Raw genomic sequence first — 19,276 nt, forward strand, 5'->3', positions numbered from 1 at the left:
ACAGATTTAATTTTTCATTCATTTTAAAATAAAAAAAATGATCAAGCATTCTGTAGCCTAAAAAGGCTTTTACCGATAAACAAATCAAAGTTCAAAGTAAAAATCATCGCTGCCTAATTGCCACTTTATATCCTGAGAGCAGATTCTAGAGGCAAGCTAATTAAAAGGCAAACAATGAATCATAAATAATTGGAAATATGTTTTCTCCAATACATTAATATAATATTTTTGCTTTGGGTTTGGTATAATGTTGCCTAGTTACCTTACAGATCAGTGATTCTGGATTGGCTTCCTTTGTACGGTAGCTGCAGTAGATGGTTTAGACCAGAACCAAAAGGGTAAGAGTTTCAGTGATGAGTACTGTAATTTCACTGCCAGCTCACTTGGTAATTAAGTCATTTTTCTGTGCACTTTGTCATTTCAAATTGAGCAAAGACAACTGAATAAACAGTTTGTCATGCCTAACTGATGGCATGATTTGATTCCTTATCCATTTTCTGTTGAGAAGTAAGATTTTGTAATATTGTCTTTTGGGCTGAGCTTTTGAATTGCAGACAATCAGATCAGCTGTTTATGCATTCTGGTAACGGTTGTTTCTTTAATACAACAGTGGAATTCAATTTCTATCTATGATACAGTATGTATATTTCTATAATCAACAAAATGTATTGGCTTGAAATTGGGGCACAGTTGCCTTCACAGACCTTTAAAAAAAAGAAAACAAAGAAAGTAATTTAATTCAAGCAGAACCTTTGTTTAAGTTGTGAGGTAGTAATTAAAATTACATTTAAGACTTCTTTGGCAAAGGCAGAAAAACAAAATCCTGCTGCATCAAGGTGCTTCAATTTTACTTTTATCTGTTTAATTCAAAATGTAATGCATTACGAAATACAAAACTGGTTGGTTGAGATTAAATCTCCAGATTTATAGTTAGTGTGATTACAGTATGTGACTTATGCTATCGTCTGTGGTCTGTCTTAAACACTGAAATAGAATAATCTGGTTTACTGTATCTAATACACCATGTTAGTAGTTATGCTGAGAATATAAATATTATGTGAAATACATTTTCATATAGTTCTTCTATATAATATACAATAAATATTATATAAATTTATAATAGTATAATATTATATAATCTTATATTACATATAAGAAAGTATGCAATGATAAATAATAATAAGAATAATAATAATAATACATTTTCTTCATTAATGGAGAAAAACTAGATGTACTGTAGACAGAATTGACACTCTGTCATCTATTGTATTTACATTGTTGTTAATGACCTATTTCCACCATATTATTCAGTCAAATGCCCCTTGCTAGAATTACAATAGGAGCCATGACAAGAAATGTGTCAGCATTTGCTAAGTGCTTCTGTAACGAGCAGTGTGATCTTACGAGTGCAGGTTGACATTTCTAATGCAAAGAATTCTTCAAGCACTGGTGCTCCTGTGTTTGTTTTCAAAAGATGTTTCATGAAAGTACTGTGTACTAATTTATTCAAGAAAAAACGGCCATAAAACAACAAATTGAATGAATATACTCTACAAGTGTTCTTTTGTTTTTGCACATACTGTAGTTGATTTTGCTTTCTAGCTATTTTTCCCCATTTTTTCTTTTTTAAAAACTTTTGTTTGTTCCAACTACTAGGTGAGAATCACAAATCTTTAACTGACCACTGCCTTATTGACACAGGCATTTAGTTAATTTCTCTAAGGTCTGCTTCCTTAACTCTCCAGCATGAGTCATTTGGCCATCTTAAAAGCTCCAGTGCCTCTTGGGACGTGTAGTCTTTTGTTCCAGACCCACATATTCTGGTTGCCATGGTTAAAAGTAAAAAACTTCTCAACAGTTTGTTCCCAAAATTAAAACTGTGCTATACACACTTTTATTTTGACATTTTATTAATGTATTAATTTTTATTACATTATTTTAGATATTCTTCTTCTTCATAATACATATAATATAATATAATTTCTGCTAGGATGTAATAAATCTTAAAATACACATCATGCAGATTGTATTATACACTATACCTTTAAGACAACTTAATAAAACAGTACAATATTAGTTTGAATGAAGGTTGTTCAGAAGCCTGAAGAAAATAAAAGGAAAGAAATACAATTTTGGTTTTAATACAAGCTGAATCTCTGCTATCAATAAAAGAGATGGTGCAATGACAGTTATCAATATCAAGGACGCATCAATTACAGGATTACTTTGGTGATAACTACAGTAGCTGCTTATTGAGAATTGATTGACAAAGGACCAGTTGTTATTGACAAAGGATCACATACATAATATCACATACAGTAACCTCTGTTTCATACCATGTTGTACAGTATTGATTTCATAGTAAACAACAAACACTGGAAAGCAATGGGAGGTGAGGACTATTTGGCATTCTATTTCAGATAGATTTCTAGTTTATGTTACATTTCAGGGGTTTTGTATCTGATTTGGTGTACACATTAGTGAGGTACAGTACTACTGTATGAATAGGACTGATATGATACAGTATTTAAAGATAATCCAAAATTAAACTTACTGATGGGGAAAAAAGTATACAAGGACTTGGTTTATAAGAAAATGTACATAAAGTATATAAGTATATAAAAAGTGGTGCATGCATCTCATGTTTATGATATTTAACATCTTTAATGAACCGGTCAAGCTCAAACCTATGTCTTGTGAAACATACAGTATGTGAGTGAAAATGAATATTTATCTTCTTTATACGGTATGTACGTAGGTTGTTCTTACTTTATAGAACATTCTCCACAAGTTTAAAGATATAAAATTAAAGTTTAAAATATATTTTTTAATTAGACAGCCTAAATGATCACCTGTTTATTACTTTCCTTCTTAATTAAGAAACAACAATTTATCCGTCCTTTGCTGCATATAAAGTCAGGTAATCTTAGGAGCAACAGTAATGAGATAATAAGACATCAAGTTCTTATGCATAATTTGTTTATTTATTTTTTTAATTCAGCTTTATTGTTCTCATTAACATATAACTGCTCCAATAATTTCTTTCCAGTATTCCATTCCCAATAAGACTAATTAGTAAGGACAAACAGAAATTAAGGGTCATTAAGTATTATCCACATTACCATGGTGTAGTGATGTTAGCACATAATCTGTACTAGGGGAACTGTTTTTTTTTTACTTTTTTGATCAGTTAATTCAAAAGTAAATTTAATCATCAGAAATACAATTTTAGAAAACGTCTGTGATATTTTTGAATTTTACAAATCAATTGTAATTTTCACTATAAAAACTAAAAATGTTTTAAACAGTATCTAAAAGAGGCTTAACACCAGCGCAAGATAATCACACAGTGAAATTGACATTCATGGTTGTTGCTCATTATTAGGCTTCAGAGGTGTTACCTACTGAATCTGCTTAGATCTAGTCAACATGTATGATCAGCATATTCTGAGGGACTACCTGACAGTACTCGTCAGCACAGCAACCACTGTGCCTGATAATTGGGCCTAACAGAAGGCAGGTAAAACCAATTATAGAGCTTGCAGACAATGCTAACATCATTATCCAGCCTCTCTGGGCTGCACAACAGCAGTTTCCATTTGAGACAGAGCACATTTATACAGGAGAAACCACAACATGTACCCTCATGTTTGAGCAAAAGAAATACATTATTTTAGATGTAGTAGCAGGCTTACAGTATGTGATGTGCTATTAATGATAACCTCAGGAGTACACCTACAGATGTTAATGGCAATTACACATCTTTTTGGTAACTTTTTCAGACCCATGCTCTGACTGCAGCATCATCACCACCAACATAATCCTATACTCTTTCACCTATTGTAAATTTTGTAGAATCAACATGCAATTTCAGTGTGCACTGGCATGGGTATTTTAACCCATGTTAGCCCATGTAATACAAGTTGAGTAGAAGTCAGCATCAACCATCACCAGTTCACATCAATGAGCTGAAAGCTGTTTTAATAGCCTTTGTAGAATAATACATCTGTGGTTGTTGTATACTGTATAATCTCTTCCACTCTATGTCTAGACATTTGCATCCTTGTGTTCAAGCTAATCGCAGACCCATCAGCTATGTTTCACAGGAGTAACTGACCTATTTTGCTGTGTAACCCATATCAGATATGTCTTTATGATATGAACGTCTTTTTCATAATCCTATTTGCATATGATATAATAATATCTCTGCTAAAAGTACAGGGTAAATCAGTTTGCATCCCTTTCTAATGGCTCCACAATACAAATACCAGCAATAATAATGAGACTTACAGTAGTAAACATTGCTTTTTAGGAACACATTACAGAGTGCAGTACTGTTTTGTTGTTAAGCCTTTAAATTAAGGAAAATAAGACTCACTTAATATAGTATGTGGCATGCTTTATGATTTGTATTCTGTGTAATGCTTTTTCGGTTTAACACATCATATACTCTTCTGTCTACAGTAGGAGCATTTTCCTCATGTTTTCAAGAGGTTGACAAAAATATTCCATGAGGGTACTGTATTATAAGTTTTATAATATTTACCTGAAACTAGAAGTTCCTTTTCTTCTACATAAATCAAAGGTGGCATGGCAGTTAGATTTGTCTGAAAAAGAATTTGCAAGGAATTTGTACTTCTATCAAATATCCATTATCTTCCGTTTAAAAGAATGGAAATTATCTTGGAAATGTCTCTTTAATGAGGCAATCCAAATATTCATTATTATGAGGATTGTTTGATGTTGGGAATTCGGTATTGGACATAAATGATTTTTTTCCACTGACAGAATGTGAAGGAATGACACGTTTGGCCTGATCATTAAGGTTATGATGAAATACATAAAACAAATTAGCAGTAGCCCTACAGCATTATTTTATAGAAAGGATAAAATAATTTCTTTAACAAATTATCCCACTACGAATGTTGTATTTTTAACTATATGATTAATAGTAGAGTCTAAAAGCAGTACAATCTCACAAAGTTAATATAAAATCTAATAATTAAGGATTAACTTAAATATTTTATTAATGTTGCATTCTTTACTCCATATTTCTGGGAGCAATTGAAGATTTCTTTGCTAGCGTTTAATGTAATTGCATGTGTTTAAGCTGATTATGCTCTACATGTAAAGGAGTCATATTTAGAAGAACTAGGTTTACAATAAAGTATATTTTCTAAAACCTTTTTAAGTAAGTTTACTGCTGTACCTCTGATATTAAAATATAATGGTCATCTTGAAGATTTTGGAAGGCAGAAAACCAAGCAGGAGTGAAGAAGAGCCCTCAGGGGGTGAAAACAGCCATGTCAAGCATCTGAATTTCATTAGGTGAGGTTTGCACTGTGAGAAGTGAACAAGGATTGAGTACTGGCTTCTTAAAAGGGCAACACAAAATCAATTTGTAAATTTCATGGTATGCATAAAACATAATTGATGAGTCGTGAAGTCCAAAAAATCACAGACTAACTAGCAGCTAGTATCTGCTTGCTCTGAAAAAGCACCATTAAACAGTGTTCTTGGTAAGATGTATAGTACTGTATACTGTATATAAAGCAGGATTCCAGTGCTCACAACAAAGTATTTTTACAATAATGATCTATATTAAAGCTTTACTGATTTGCAACAAATCTTTCCTGAAGGTCTTCAAATCTTTGTTTCCATGGATGCCGCTGTGCATGAAGTCTTAAAACAGACTAAGTTTTTCTGCAAACGCTAAAACCACAACCAAACCCATCACGTTTAAAAAGATTGCATCCACTTGTCTTAGAGCTTTTACACACGCCAAAAATGTGAATCAAACTTTTCCGAACTGCAATACAATATGTTTTGCAATCAACATATTTTTCAAAAAAGCTGACAGAACCCCATAACATCAATGCAAGAATTAATAATGAATATTCCCAGTATCTGAGTATCTGTTAAGTCCCCTTTTTCCATATTTATTATGTGCTGAATTTTCACTTTTAAAACATTTTTTTATGTCAGTATGTTACTGAAATGGTTTGCTATATTTAGTCTTTCAAAATTTTTAGAGTGTGGATTTTGGCTGTGGAGCCTTCTTCAGGTGTGGCTTCTTCACCTGAAGAGCTTCTTCATACCCGAAGAAGGCTCCACAGCCAAAACATTGTGTTTTCTTTCTTCTCTTTTCAGCATGGAATAAACCTATTACTTGTTCATCTGGAACTATATAACATCTTTGCTTAAGTCATGTCAACTTTTTTGAGGGCTGCGGTTTACCTATTTTAGTTACTACATTTTCTGTGTACAATCATTAATTTAAAGCAATGACTTTATGTATTACGTATGACTTCAAATTCTTTCGGCTTTGCAAACAGTATTTGGAGTGAAAAGTCTTCTGGGGAGAAAATTATTTGCAGCTTTTTTACACTTATGGTCAGAGAGAATGTAAGCTCAAGCTTCAGAGAATGTTTGTTCACTGGCTGGAGATTTGTGTCAGATTACATTGCTATGTGGTGGGAAAACTGTAGCTTTTGCCATACTGTTCCAGAAAAGGGAATGCCTTGTTTCACCCCAATATATTTTCTTTCTCAAGAGGAAAAATATCCTTTCTGCCTCAGTTGTAAAATGTAAGTTCCCAGATCAAAGTTGTACAGTAACATGAAGTCAGAATATTGAAGCCAATGTGGAATGTCATTTGTTATTTATGACTTGAGGGGTTCACAATCAGCTGTCTCTCTGTTATGTTTTATTTATTCTGCAACTGATTATGTAAAGTTCTGCAAATCTTATTTGAAAATAATTGAATTTTATTCTGTAATTATTCTAAAATGTAATGCAATTACATCTCTCTCACACTGGAGTAAATTTGATTGGTCCTGCTCCAGGGACACTGGGGCTCTGTCACAACAACGCTGAAGGAGGGAGAACATCAAATCACACAGTTAATTACCTCGGTCAGGAAATTGTATAATTATTGCTATCACCACAGTCACAGACAGGCCTGGTGGTACAGGAAAGAACTCCAGGAATATGGAAGAGGAGTAATGGAAAAGGGTGAGGCCTACTATTAGTCCTTTAATATAACGGGACTGCATCTGAATACTAAATACCCAGCTTCATTTACTCTCTCTTCATGACTGTCTCCTTATGCTTTAGATTCCCTAAAAGACATTTAACAACAAAGCTGTTCTAAAGGTTATTTTCCTAAACCTGTTGTAAGCATTCAGACATGTTTCAGAGTTTAACAATTTAGACACACAGGTAATTTAAAACAATTTTGTTTTAAGATTCCATTATGTCTCAAGTACAGCTATTTTACAACACAACATTACTTAATTCAATATAAATTGGATTCCAATATTCAGTACTTAAATGGGCCTGATCATAGAATATTTAAATTTTATGATTAGATGAACTTGCATATCTACAATATATTATGTGCAGGATCTTCTCTTCTGAATAGCTATATGTATGCTATAAAAGAATATATACATAATGCTGATATTTTCAGTTTCCACCATTATGTGTACAATTCAGCACCTTTCCAAGGGTAAAATAATGACTTCCTGTAATGATGAGATCCTAGCTATAGGTCCTGTGCCTCATTTTGAAATTATTTGTATGCTATGCTCAATACTGCTAAAGCCCCTAAAGCCACTTTCTGGATTCTGCATTCCAGTAAGCTTAATCCCTAATGACCTCTTTTCTTGATGTAGTTTACAGCAAATTGACATTACAGGAACAAAATGTTTCAAAACATTAACTTGGCCACTGTGGACTACAGTGAGAGACAAATGACCATCTTCCCTGTGATCTGACAGAGATAATTGTTTTTCTTATATAAACAATTAGAAAGTGTCCATTCCTGAATTATTGCACAAAATTGGTATTTGCAACACCTAATAAACTGCATGGCTATATACTGTATATCTTTAAGAACACATACACAAATGAATACTTTAGTCATTTGTCTCCCTCAAGTGATTTCTGAAAGTATTACAGTACATTTTGGTTGTAGTGGTATTTTAGGCTGTAATGTGTAACTTTCAAGCTATGCTCCTTGCTTTTTTTGAGAAAAAAAAGTTTATTTTAAAAAGGCGAATGGCAGTTTTCACAACATCAGAATAACACTGGCCGCTTAAGATTCAGAATGAAAGGTTGTTTGGTGGGAAATGTTTTTATTTCCCATTGAAATAATGTTGGCCTCCAAGTAATAAGCTAATCTAATTTATGGGTGTGTTTAATTATTGTCTGACAATATTAAAACCCCACCAGTACGCTTGAGAAAACAAGCTTTGAATCATAAGTTTCTTCATGTGAACTAATACAAACATAGATTATGATTCATGTTTTAGTAAATTAAAATGCCAGCAATTTTAGCAGCTTGTGAAACTTTATGCAACAGATCACATAGTGAATGAATGTCTATGTTAATACCAGGTTAAACTTATACTTAAAATACTTAAAAATAGTTAAAATACTGCAATTAGTGGAGCTGCCAGTCTTTCATTAAACTTTGAGAATAACTGCTTTTCTGTGACTCTGTTCACTGCCCATCTGTTTGAAGAATCCCATATTGAATGTTCTCCTAATAAAGACTGAAAAGACTAAGTAGAGAGATTAAATGAAGCAATCGTTTCACTAACAACTAATGCACCACAAGTGCCACCTGTCGGCTATTTTGGCCAAGGATTCACATATTGCAGTAGCCCGTAGATCAATTCCCGCTGTACTGGGTTTTACCTTGCATTTTGAATGGCTACATCTGTAGTATGCATTCAATCAGGACAGTCAGAACTAGGCAAACAATGTGGTTAAGAATTAAAAGTTTTGATTTTATCATTTGTCTGGGAAATAGCATAGAGTTCATGAGATTCAATAGCAAACTTCATAGAGTTAATCAATAATTTTCTTAAAATATCTTTAGGGGCTTTCATATATGATTAAGCTGTCACAACAAATGTTTTTGACATAAACCACTACTTGTGCTTTCTAGAGCCTGAATCTATGCACACTGGCAATTGAATTTCCTTCTTTTGGCCAGAATATATCTCTCAAATGTAGTTTTAGCAAAGCTTTTAATGTGAGTTGGGGAAAAACATGTAATGTAGAAAGATTTATCTGACAGATGGTTATCTGAAAATCAGTCAGTTGCAGCCTCGATGGTGTTATCTGACTCAGTGGAGGATACAAATGTAAATTCTGTGTAGATATCCCCATCTAGTGGTCTATATTGTGCATTTATTTTATGACCTCCATCTAGTGGCCTACTAAGTGAAATACAGCAGTGGTTAAAAGGTACTGTATGCATTACCCACAGCTGGGTGCTTTTCTCTGCGGAAGGGCCTTTGTGTGTACATATTATGTAGATGTGCTGAAAGCAGTAGCACCTAACTAAAGAGCTAATAATTTAAGAATAATTTAGATTTAAATATTATTTGTTTAACAAATTATGTATTTCCTATAGAATTTTCTAAATCATTATTAATCACTACATAAAATATAGAGTAATACATGAAGTGAACAAAATAAAGTTATTTATATACAACAGAAGAAACAGGGGAAAAATGAATTACAAAAACTGTGAGGAAGTGAGTAGAATAGTCATGTCAAGGAATAATTGATTTAGAACATGGTAAACTGGCCCAATTAAGCCAATGACAAGCTAATTTATTTCATAGTCACTGAGAGCTGGCACTCCAGGACTGGAATTGGACCTAGACCCACAACAATAGAAAAGTGATGCCAAACATCTGGCCAGAGTGAATCCCTAATCTGAAAGAATATGTTGAAGTACAGATCCTGATGATTAAAAACAAGGTGATGATGAGGTGAAACATGAGGTGAAAGATGATTTAAAAAAGTCACCCACACAATTTTGTCACATTTACTTTTATTGTAAAGGTGATTTATTCCAAAATAGTAATATGTTAGAGAGACAGCTACAAAACATCTACACAAGACTTTGGTAAGAATTCCTTGTGACATTCTTATCAAAATTCCACAGCAAAAGTAACAAAACGTCTAATGATGCACAAATCAAATAAAAAATGCTAATAATTCTCACCTTATCAAGTTTAAATTGTGGAGCTTCTACATGTCATACATTTGAATAAAAACTCACAACAGATTTTTCTAAAAACAGCATCTTGAGGCTTATAAAATGCTGGAATGGTTACCTGTGCTTTTATTTCAGGAATATAATATGCTATTTAAGAAGTTACCACAGGATATAACAGTTCTATTTCTTTATAACTGATTGGTATTTTATGAATAGTATACCACAACAAGTTTACAGTAATCTTGCAAGAAATTCTAAATGCAACAGAGCTATTCAAACTCAAGGTGGAAAATCAATCTGTTTTAATCAGATGGGTTCATTGATAATCAGTTTGATATTGTTTTTAGGTGACCCATCCTAATAACACTCAACAAGGCTGCAGGATTTGGACTGGCACATGACTCTTGATCTTGAATTAAAGAATACTAGGCTAGAGATAACATGATAAAGCTACAGATCGTTTGATGCGTTTGACAAGTAAGAGTGCCGAATCCTAGTGAATGAAAAGGGTTGCCACAGCAAATAACATTTAAAAATCTGTTAAATTCATGTCTTTCTCTTTGAGTTATTCATACTGTAGACTCACATTAGCTTAACTCATTGTATGCATTGCAAATGAACATGACTATGGTTCACTATCTAAAGCTATGTGAAACTGTGGCTGTCAGTGATAGTGTAACAGTGTGGCTAAAATCTAAATAAGTCTTAAAAAATGTTTATAAAATGTAATTAACGTGTTGTTCCGATAATATAATGGCTACATTCCCAGAACGTCAGCTATAAACTGTACAGTATATAACTGATTCGCAACTGTCTAATAACTCATTCGTTAATAGCTATTAATCCGAGAAGAGTGACCATTTACTTCAGAATACAAAACTGAAACTCAGAAACAGCATTTTGCTCCCACAGATTAACCTGGATTAAAACGAGACTGATTTTTCTCCTCAACGGCTCTTAAAGAGTGCATCTTTTCAGCAAAATTGAGACACATCCACATTTTTAGCAAGGATGCACATTGCATGCTCGGAGCTCCTTCTTGTCTTTGCAGCTTGTAAACTGAGAATTCTTGAACTTTTTCTTCACTGTCATGAAGCGCTCTTGAATGCCACCTCCGCACATCTTGGTGCAGTCCGTCCACGCTGACCAAGGCCTCATTTTACACCCTTTAAGGCAAAGACGAAGACGAAAAAACACATCAAAGATCACAAGAAACATCACTCTATTAATGTGTATATTGTATACAGTAGATTTAGCAAAATAAATTATGTGGATTTGGGTGATAATGAAATATTTTTGGTGTCACTTTGAGTAATTGACTGACAATTGTATATTGCACCTCATGAGTGACCGACTGGGTTGGACACATGCAGTAATGAGGTGATGTACTGTAACCTACTGAATGTCCTGTCTTGTGAAGTTTGAGAAACAAAGAGAAAGGAACCACTTAGCATCGCTTATCAAGAGGACAGTGCCTTTTATGCTACAGGTTTGTTGAAGGCCACTAAATAACTTCAGGATGATTTGCCAGCATTGGAGCCAAGTCCTCTTCAGGCACGTTTTTTGTACACCACCCTGATTAAGTGTGTCAGCAAGTGTGGCACACTAGTACTGTATACAGTATGTGTACCACAGAGCGGTCGAAAGGAAGGTCCAAATGTGATGGTCTGGGTAGGATTCTCCAGTCACTTACAGAGCTCCTCTTTTATGGGTGCACGGTAATCTGGCTGCATAACTTCCTGCTCATCCTGATAATGTTAAAATTCCAGCAGGACAGCACCACTCCTCATGCTGCTCATGTGAACAACAGTATGGGAATGTGACCGTTACACTGTGGAAGCCCTATGTGTCAGACTTGAGCTGAGAAAGGATGATGTGTAGTAATTAGGGTTTAGAGACCAGTGAACAGACACATGCTTATCCAGGCTCTACAAGAGGAATGGGACAGAATTCCACAAGCTGCAACATGATGTAAAGCTCTCATTGCAGACATACAGCTTGTTTTGTTTCCAGGCACTGGCCACACACACTACTAGCCTGTGATCTGTGCTGCAAACCCATTATTGATCAACTCTGTTGATGACGAAGGTTAATCTGCATAATGTATTGATCTATGTTATGTGTGTTCAATGGAATATCAGTGAGATCGTAGTTTTGTCATTTTCCTGAAAGATCTGTGAATTTGTTAAAGTTATACATTATCTTTGAATGCTCGTTATACCATCCAATTATACAGTAGTATTTACCAAGGAATAGCATTATTCAGTTATTAATACAAACATATTATTGATATTTTTAATATATGAATTTAATATATTCAAAAAGACTAGTGGTCCACAAAGAGGAGTTCTGGGGCCCAAGAGGATCTACAAATCATCCGCTTCCAGACAGATACTGTAGTACAGTCTGGTTTGTTGTTAACCGAGTATACATGATGCTGATACTGGAAGAAAGACAACCCACATACAGTACCTCTGTAAGAAAGAGTTGAGGAGGCTTTGATTCAGACCTTTGTTGAAAAGCTCAGATAAGCAGTTTCAGTCTGGTCTTTGTAAATAAATCATTGAAAACATGTAACCCTTCAGAGTAAACCCTTTTTATTTCAAATTATTTTGCTTACGAATTCCAGAACTGCCTACACCCCTCACAACAACATGAAAATGAACTGTAAAACTATTCATTCTGGGTAAAGATAACATATGATCACTTTATTGGCCATATACAATTACTTGTATTAGGAATTTGTCTTTTTGCATTTGGCTCCATAGCATCCTCAGATATAGTCAGGCCTCAATTAGGCATCTGACAAGTTTTTCCAAGAGTTATACTTCTCTTTACTTTCAAACTACCATAAAAATGGTTAATAACAAAAGCACAATGAACAGTTCAACTTTCTTTCTTTTTAACTAATAACCACTTTGGCATATAAAAAACAGACTGAAAAGACAATCTTGAGAATAAATTAAACAGACAAAGGTCTAAAATGATATTTTTGTGGCTATGAGAATGTTTTGTGCATGTTATCCAATCACAAATTATCAGACTTAAAAGGATTTGGTTTGACTGTACGATGGGATATACAGAATATTGTGCTTGTCTTTTTGAGTCTGAGTTTGACTCCTGCCAAGCTAATCCCACAAATTCCACAAAGGACTGAATTGCAGGAAGTGCTCAGGCCTGATTCTTGGACCTTGTCCTAGGAAGTGGACTCATCCAGCTTCCAGCTAAAAGGATGTTATTGTTTGAGAACATGCAGCTGTGCATGGCAAGGAACTGTGTTATCTTTAGTTTTACATTTACTATTTACATGCATCTGGAGCCTTTTAAAGACTCCTCATTAGTATGATACAAAGCTGCAACCCAGTAGGTTTAAGGAAACAATACAATGGCATGCCCCTTTCCTTTCATTTACTGAAATACAGCTCTCTAGTTCACAAAAATGAGCTTTGTAAATGTAAATGGATAATTGCAGACCACTGATAGTGGTTATCATGATACTCCTCTATACAAATCTGACATGATGAGTGCATTAATCCTGTTTAATAATTAAAGCAAGATCCACAATCTCATGTGTCCCAGATGCTGTTTGAGAATATTTGATGCTACGCTTGGAAATGGAACATAAATTATTGTGCAAATGATCAAAGCCCTAACTACCAGTAAGGTGTTTATTATTCTACAGTATTTTTCTTAAACTCATTAAAGATCTTGTCACTGGTTTTATTTACTTAGTAGCATGGCTCTGTCTGACTAAGATTATATTTTTTGCTTTACAGATGAGAAGACAGTTATGCTCTTCTGTGGTCTTCATTAAGACACTGCATTAATGAGGAACACTTGAGTTAGTCCAAGGGGAGAGATAACATTTTTAATGGGCATTATATTTTAGCTCTTGTAGTACCTCTATAAAAGCTTAACTATTAATACTATGGTATACTTATAAAAAAGCTATGTGACATCTTACAAGGACAGCTTAAAGCTATAATTTCGGTGACCAACAAGGTGAAGTTTACTATTGTGAATGGCACTGGATTGTTTGAAGGGTTATAAGCAATATTTCTCTACAGATCTGAGCAAAGTATGATTGTCTGTTTTTTTAAAAAACTTCACAGAACACTATCTTTTTCCTTTTCAAGATAAAAAAAATCTGAGCAACTTGTACATGTGAATTTTTTTTAACTTGTTCAACAAACCCAGGATTTTGAGGTATCATAAGAATCAGTTGATGAAGAGCTCATGTCCAAGCATGAGTTTTTTCCTCCCTCCTGGTGTCCGCATTCATGTGTAAAATCTGCTTGTATAGGCGTCCTCTCTTGAGAAAACCATGTTCAATTTTAACAACAGAAAGAAAATGAGCGTTTCTACGGCAATTACTGCACATATTTTAAGTTGTTCTGCACTTTCTCTACCCCCCTGTCATATTCTGGTATTTTATTGTCGTGCCTGATGTCAAATTACATGCTAACGGTCCAATAGAGGATTATTGGTGTTTTGCGCCTGTGGATCATCGCTTGCCGCTGTGCCGGCAGTGTGTAACAGTGTGGCACCTGGGGGTGCCGACCCTGACCACACTCGTGCAGACCTGGGTGCTGCTCTTCGGTGTTCTCGTCCCGGCTGCTCTGTTTACTCCTGCGCTTCTCCCGCGCCTCTTTGCGGCGCCTCCTCTCGTCGCTGGAACCCCGGTTGCACTTGCGGACCTTGCACTTCTTCCGCTGCACCGTCTCCGGGCAGGGCTCCCCCCCGAACTGCGGCTCCAGCTTGATCATCCTGGTCCTGATCATGTGACCCTTGCCGCAGGACTTGTTGCACTCCGACCACTCGGACCAGTCTGTCACCATGCAGTCGGTTGCTGAAGGGCACAGAAATTCACATGTTAAAATCCACGCGCTCTAAGCTTATTGATAGCACAAAAAGCAATGACCCCCCCAAAAACGGTGATTGAATGTCCTGGCCACACTTCTTCCATCTTCCTCAGCTGCCTAAAGTTTTTTTTTATACAGTCTATTTCTTTCTGGCATTTCCTGGGAACCTGAGCGTTAAGTCGTGAGAAATGACTTCAGGGGTTTAATGCAAACCTTTTAATTCTATTTATTCCTGCTCCTGCCACTTAAATTTAACGACAGGGTTAAGAGTTCTTTCATGTTGTGATGGGACAGAATGTAATATCATTTTCCAGATGGACTGCTGGCATTATAAGGAAAATAAACCTGCATGTTTTACATGTAAAAGATAGTAATATACTGTACCTCCTATTACACTTTTCTCAGTGCTGTTCAATGGCAGTCAATTTATGTACAGTAAAAACCATGGTATTTAATGCTATGCATCTTTCCTGGAAAGAACTAAACTCCGTAGTTTAAAATACATGTGCACGATAATCACTAGAGACAAACTGGAGCAGTTACGTTCCTCTCCCATACTGGTCCGGTACATCGCTGAGTTACAGTGTGTGGTTCATTGTCCCCGTTACAGTACTCACGACATTCAGGAAGCATGCACTTCTCGACTTGTTCCAGCTCTTCATTGCATTCTCCCAGCTCCACGGGGGACTTCAGCATCCTCTGCCGGGTCCTCATCCCCTTCCCACATGTCACGCTACAGTCGCTCCAGTCTGACCATGGCGACAGCATGCAGGGAATTGTGTCTGTTGAAGAAGGGCCACAATAAGGCCGATGGCCCTTACTTACGATTCAATGAACGAAATCACGTTAAAACGATGTGCTTTAAACCTTGCCTTTTAACTTTCAAAGAACAGAAACAATACAGTATGTCCTGCCAAGGAGATCAGCCTCTCAATAATAATATGCTGGAAGAATAAATGCTGCAAATGTACAGAGTATCCTTTTCGGTGGTTGGATTAGGAAGCAAACCAACAGAGATCTGAGTATTTCCCTTGGTTGTGTGTAATACATCATTGTGCGGTATCGATGGGTAAACGTCGAAGCTGCATAGCTAAATCTGTCAACTTGCATCCAATTTTGTTTACCCTTAAGAGCCCCTCAGTATGTGGTCATGAGTAAATAGTGACGTGTTCAGCTGCACGATGTCATAAAAAAAAAAAAACTATTTTTATGGTACACAAATACTAGTATGTGTGTCTCCAACGGCCTATTTTTTAATATTTGACATTGAATTTGAGTTTTCATTTTATTACAGCACAGCAATGTAGAAATATGAATCTATACACAGATCAAGTGTCTGTGAGCCTGTAATGTAGTAAAATGACAAAAAGGGTACTCACGGCATTCAGGCATCATGCATTTCTCCACCTCTGTTAATTCTGAGTTGCACATGGACCCATCAGAAGGAGGCATCTTGACCATTCGCTCTCGCTTTTTCATACCCATCCCACAGGTGGCGCTACATTCATCCCATTCTCCCCACTCTGTCACAAGGCAGCTGCTTGATGCTAATAGGAACAAATAAATCATAATTGAATTAATATTGTTAAAATATTATATTACATGTTGTACAGTATACTCTATTTCTAACCCAGCTAAAGAGAAATTTTATACTTCACAGATTTCTGTTCACTGCTTTAAATCCAACTCCAGCCAGTAACAGGCATGGTGCATGCCTTCACCCATAAATCAAGAACTAAATTGATGATAACAGATATAAGCACATGGTCTCCTTAATTGATATAGCTTAAAACAAAATGACAACAAATATAAATTAAAGAAAATTCACTGGAAAACAGGGAATGCTTTGGTTAGTCATAGGAGAGATACAGTATATTGTTGTTAACTAATACTTTATGCAGAACATAAAATACTAGAATTAACAATAAAGCAGACTATACATTTGTTTTAAAGGGGTACTGCTTAATTAAAAGTAAGCCAAATAAAACCTGTTAAAACACTTAACTAGTCACAGGTGGTCTATACTTGGGAACATAAGGACTAATGCATTTCTGAACTTTCTGAACAGCAATACTTTCTCTGTTATTTTTCGCAATTAATCAAAGATATCGGTCTCACTCAATCTTTATTGCCAGCTGTTTGTAACTGATTAAGAGGTAACACCAGGTCCACCTCAGTATGGAGCCTAAAAAAACTAAAAAAGGTAGAATTACACCTAATTTAGGTTTTGTAATGGAGTTCAAATCATATGCTTGTAACATGTAATTTAAATTTAAAATAGGAGAGAAATGTTATTATATCAAAAATGTAGGTGCATTTACAGCTGAAGAATATGGAGGGGATTGAATAGTCTTGTGCAAACTGGAAGAATTTCAATTGTGCAAATAGTTTCCAAATTATTCTAAAGATGATTCTACAGGTAGCCTCTGAAGCTTTCTAGAGGATGCCTCTTGAAAATTAGACTTCTTGTGCCAATAAAAAAAATCAAAGTAAATAAACTCACAGCAGTCCTCATTGACAACACATTTTTCAGTCTCTTCCGTTGGCAAGGTACATATGGAGCCGTCTTCGGGGAACTGTTTGACATATCTCTCCCTAGACCTCATGCCCATTCCACAGGAAACACTGCAGGGAGACCATGTGATCCACTCTGACATCATACAGGTAGATGCATCTAGATGGAAACAATCCTACTAGTTTAGTTTATGAACAGTTACTGTAACTATATTGCTACTGTCGGCATGACACATAGCTTGGGATCAATTAGTAGTAATATTTACGACAATTGTACAGGATACAATATGGGTTCTTGGGGTTTGCCACGTATGATTAATTACAAAAACATTCCTAAACAATTTTATTGCGACGGGCAGACATTACCTCATTTGACAATAGAATACATCTTCTGCTTCAAATTAAATCTGATTTATTTATCATAAATCTCCTCAGGCCTCTATTTTGATTAAAAAAACTTCGGTGAACAATACTGAACCTGTTTCTTAGAGAAAGCGACAGTAAATCACACAGAAGTTGTTACACTTTTTACCATAAATTTGATTTATTTTAAAAGACATGCAATCTCAAGCTCACTGTATTAATATTTATATATTTACTCCACTAAAATGAATCTGTTTCCATTAAAAAACAATTTGTACTGAAGTATCCTATGCTTTTAACTTTGCCATATTACATATTACAGTTGCATTCTTTGGTAAAAAATGTTTCAGATGGGATCATTAGGATAGGATCTTTAAAGCAGGATCTTTTTTTACTTCAGGGCTGATAGATTGAAAACAAAAGTGAGTGTTAGTTAATAAAGCAGAACTAAGTGAATCATTAATAAAACCTGTAAATAAAGTGGCCCTGATGAAGACCCCAGAGGCCCAGTGGAAGGGAGGGAGTGCATTATTAATCAGTTTGAATTCTTAACGGACTATCGAATAAGAACAAAAGCAATTCAGATCTGAAAAATGAACGCTTGAAATAGCAGGTTTATTAATCAATAATGTATGGTTGAGGAAAACAAAAGCCTTGAACGAATCCAAACACATATCACCTCTGACAAAAACGATGGTCTCTCAATAAGTGAAATGTATCTCTTGGGATTTTCAATAATGTACCCTGGACTGAATGTTAAAAGAGAATCCAAACTGTCAAGTTTGAGGAAAAACAAGTAAAAAGGTCTGCTTCTGACACAGAAACTAGATGCAGAATGTAATGGGAGAAGCTGCCTTTAATCATGCTTGATTTTACTTCAGACTCGGGATTTGAAACACCAGTCTGAAGATTATACTATTTATATTTAGATTCAAATTTAAATATTTGCCCATTCTTGAAATTTGTCTAAATCCTTTTGAATTTTGTTTGTGTCTTTGATGGTGTTTTTTCAAACATACTCTATTTATGGATAATTCACGTTAAATATTCTAGTTTACTAGCTATATTATCTTATTAGACTACAGTTTAATAATACATTTTATAAGCACTTAACTCAAAGCACACAAAAAGAGTTCATGATCAAAGGAAATAAATTGAAAAAAAGAAAATAACGCATGCAGTCCGCCAATGTTGGTATCCATTAATACAACTGGGTAGACAGGAACACACATGGGTAGGGTACATTTCTCAAGGGTACAGTAGCAGTGTCCACAGTAGGGATCACAACATTCTAGTTGAGTGACTAGGCTACTGCTCTGAAGGATTCCCCATGAACACAGTCTTGCACAAAACCATCTCTGCTTACCTCTATATTTTTAACTTCAAACATAATGTTAAGACGTCAGAACATTATAAAAAACACATCTCTGAAAGTAAGACCTTTTATCAAAGCAGGACAATGTATTGATCTCAGCAGTGTTTTATTGTCTTCTATACAAAAGAGAGAAGGGTTTAT

At 35.1% G+C, this 19,276-nt stretch overlaps 1 protein-coding gene across 1 annotated transcript in view; it reads right to left on the reverse strand.

Annotated features, from left to right (window-relative positions):
* Window positions 1-9,836: 9,836 nt before the first annotated feature.
* The window catches only part of spon1b (spondin 1b), a 94,968-nt gene continuing 85,528 nt past the window's right edge, over window positions 9,837-19,276 (reverse strand). Inside the window, exons 12-16 of the mRNA XM_088611090.1 lie at window positions 17,387-17,557; window positions 16,263-16,430; window positions 15,501-15,665; window positions 14,604-14,870; window positions 9,837-11,187 (exon numbers count right to left, since the gene is read on the reverse strand). Coding sequence (XP_088467216.1) covers window positions 11,024-11,187; window positions 14,604-14,870; window positions 15,501-15,665; window positions 16,263-16,430; window positions 17,387-17,557 — 935 coding nt within the window. The 3' untranslated portion in view covers window positions 9,837-11,023. The remainder of the gene's footprint in view (window positions 11,188-14,603; window positions 14,871-15,500; window positions 15,666-16,262; window positions 16,431-17,386; window positions 17,558-19,276) is intronic.

This window comes from Lepisosteus platostomus, chromosome 18 (assembly GCF_059453375.1).
Source record: "Lepisosteus platostomus isolate fLepPlt1 chromosome 18, fLepPlt1.hap1, whole genome shotgun sequence".
NCBI lineage: Eukaryota > Metazoa > Chordata > Actinopteri > Semionotiformes > Lepisosteidae > Lepisosteus > Lepisosteus platostomus.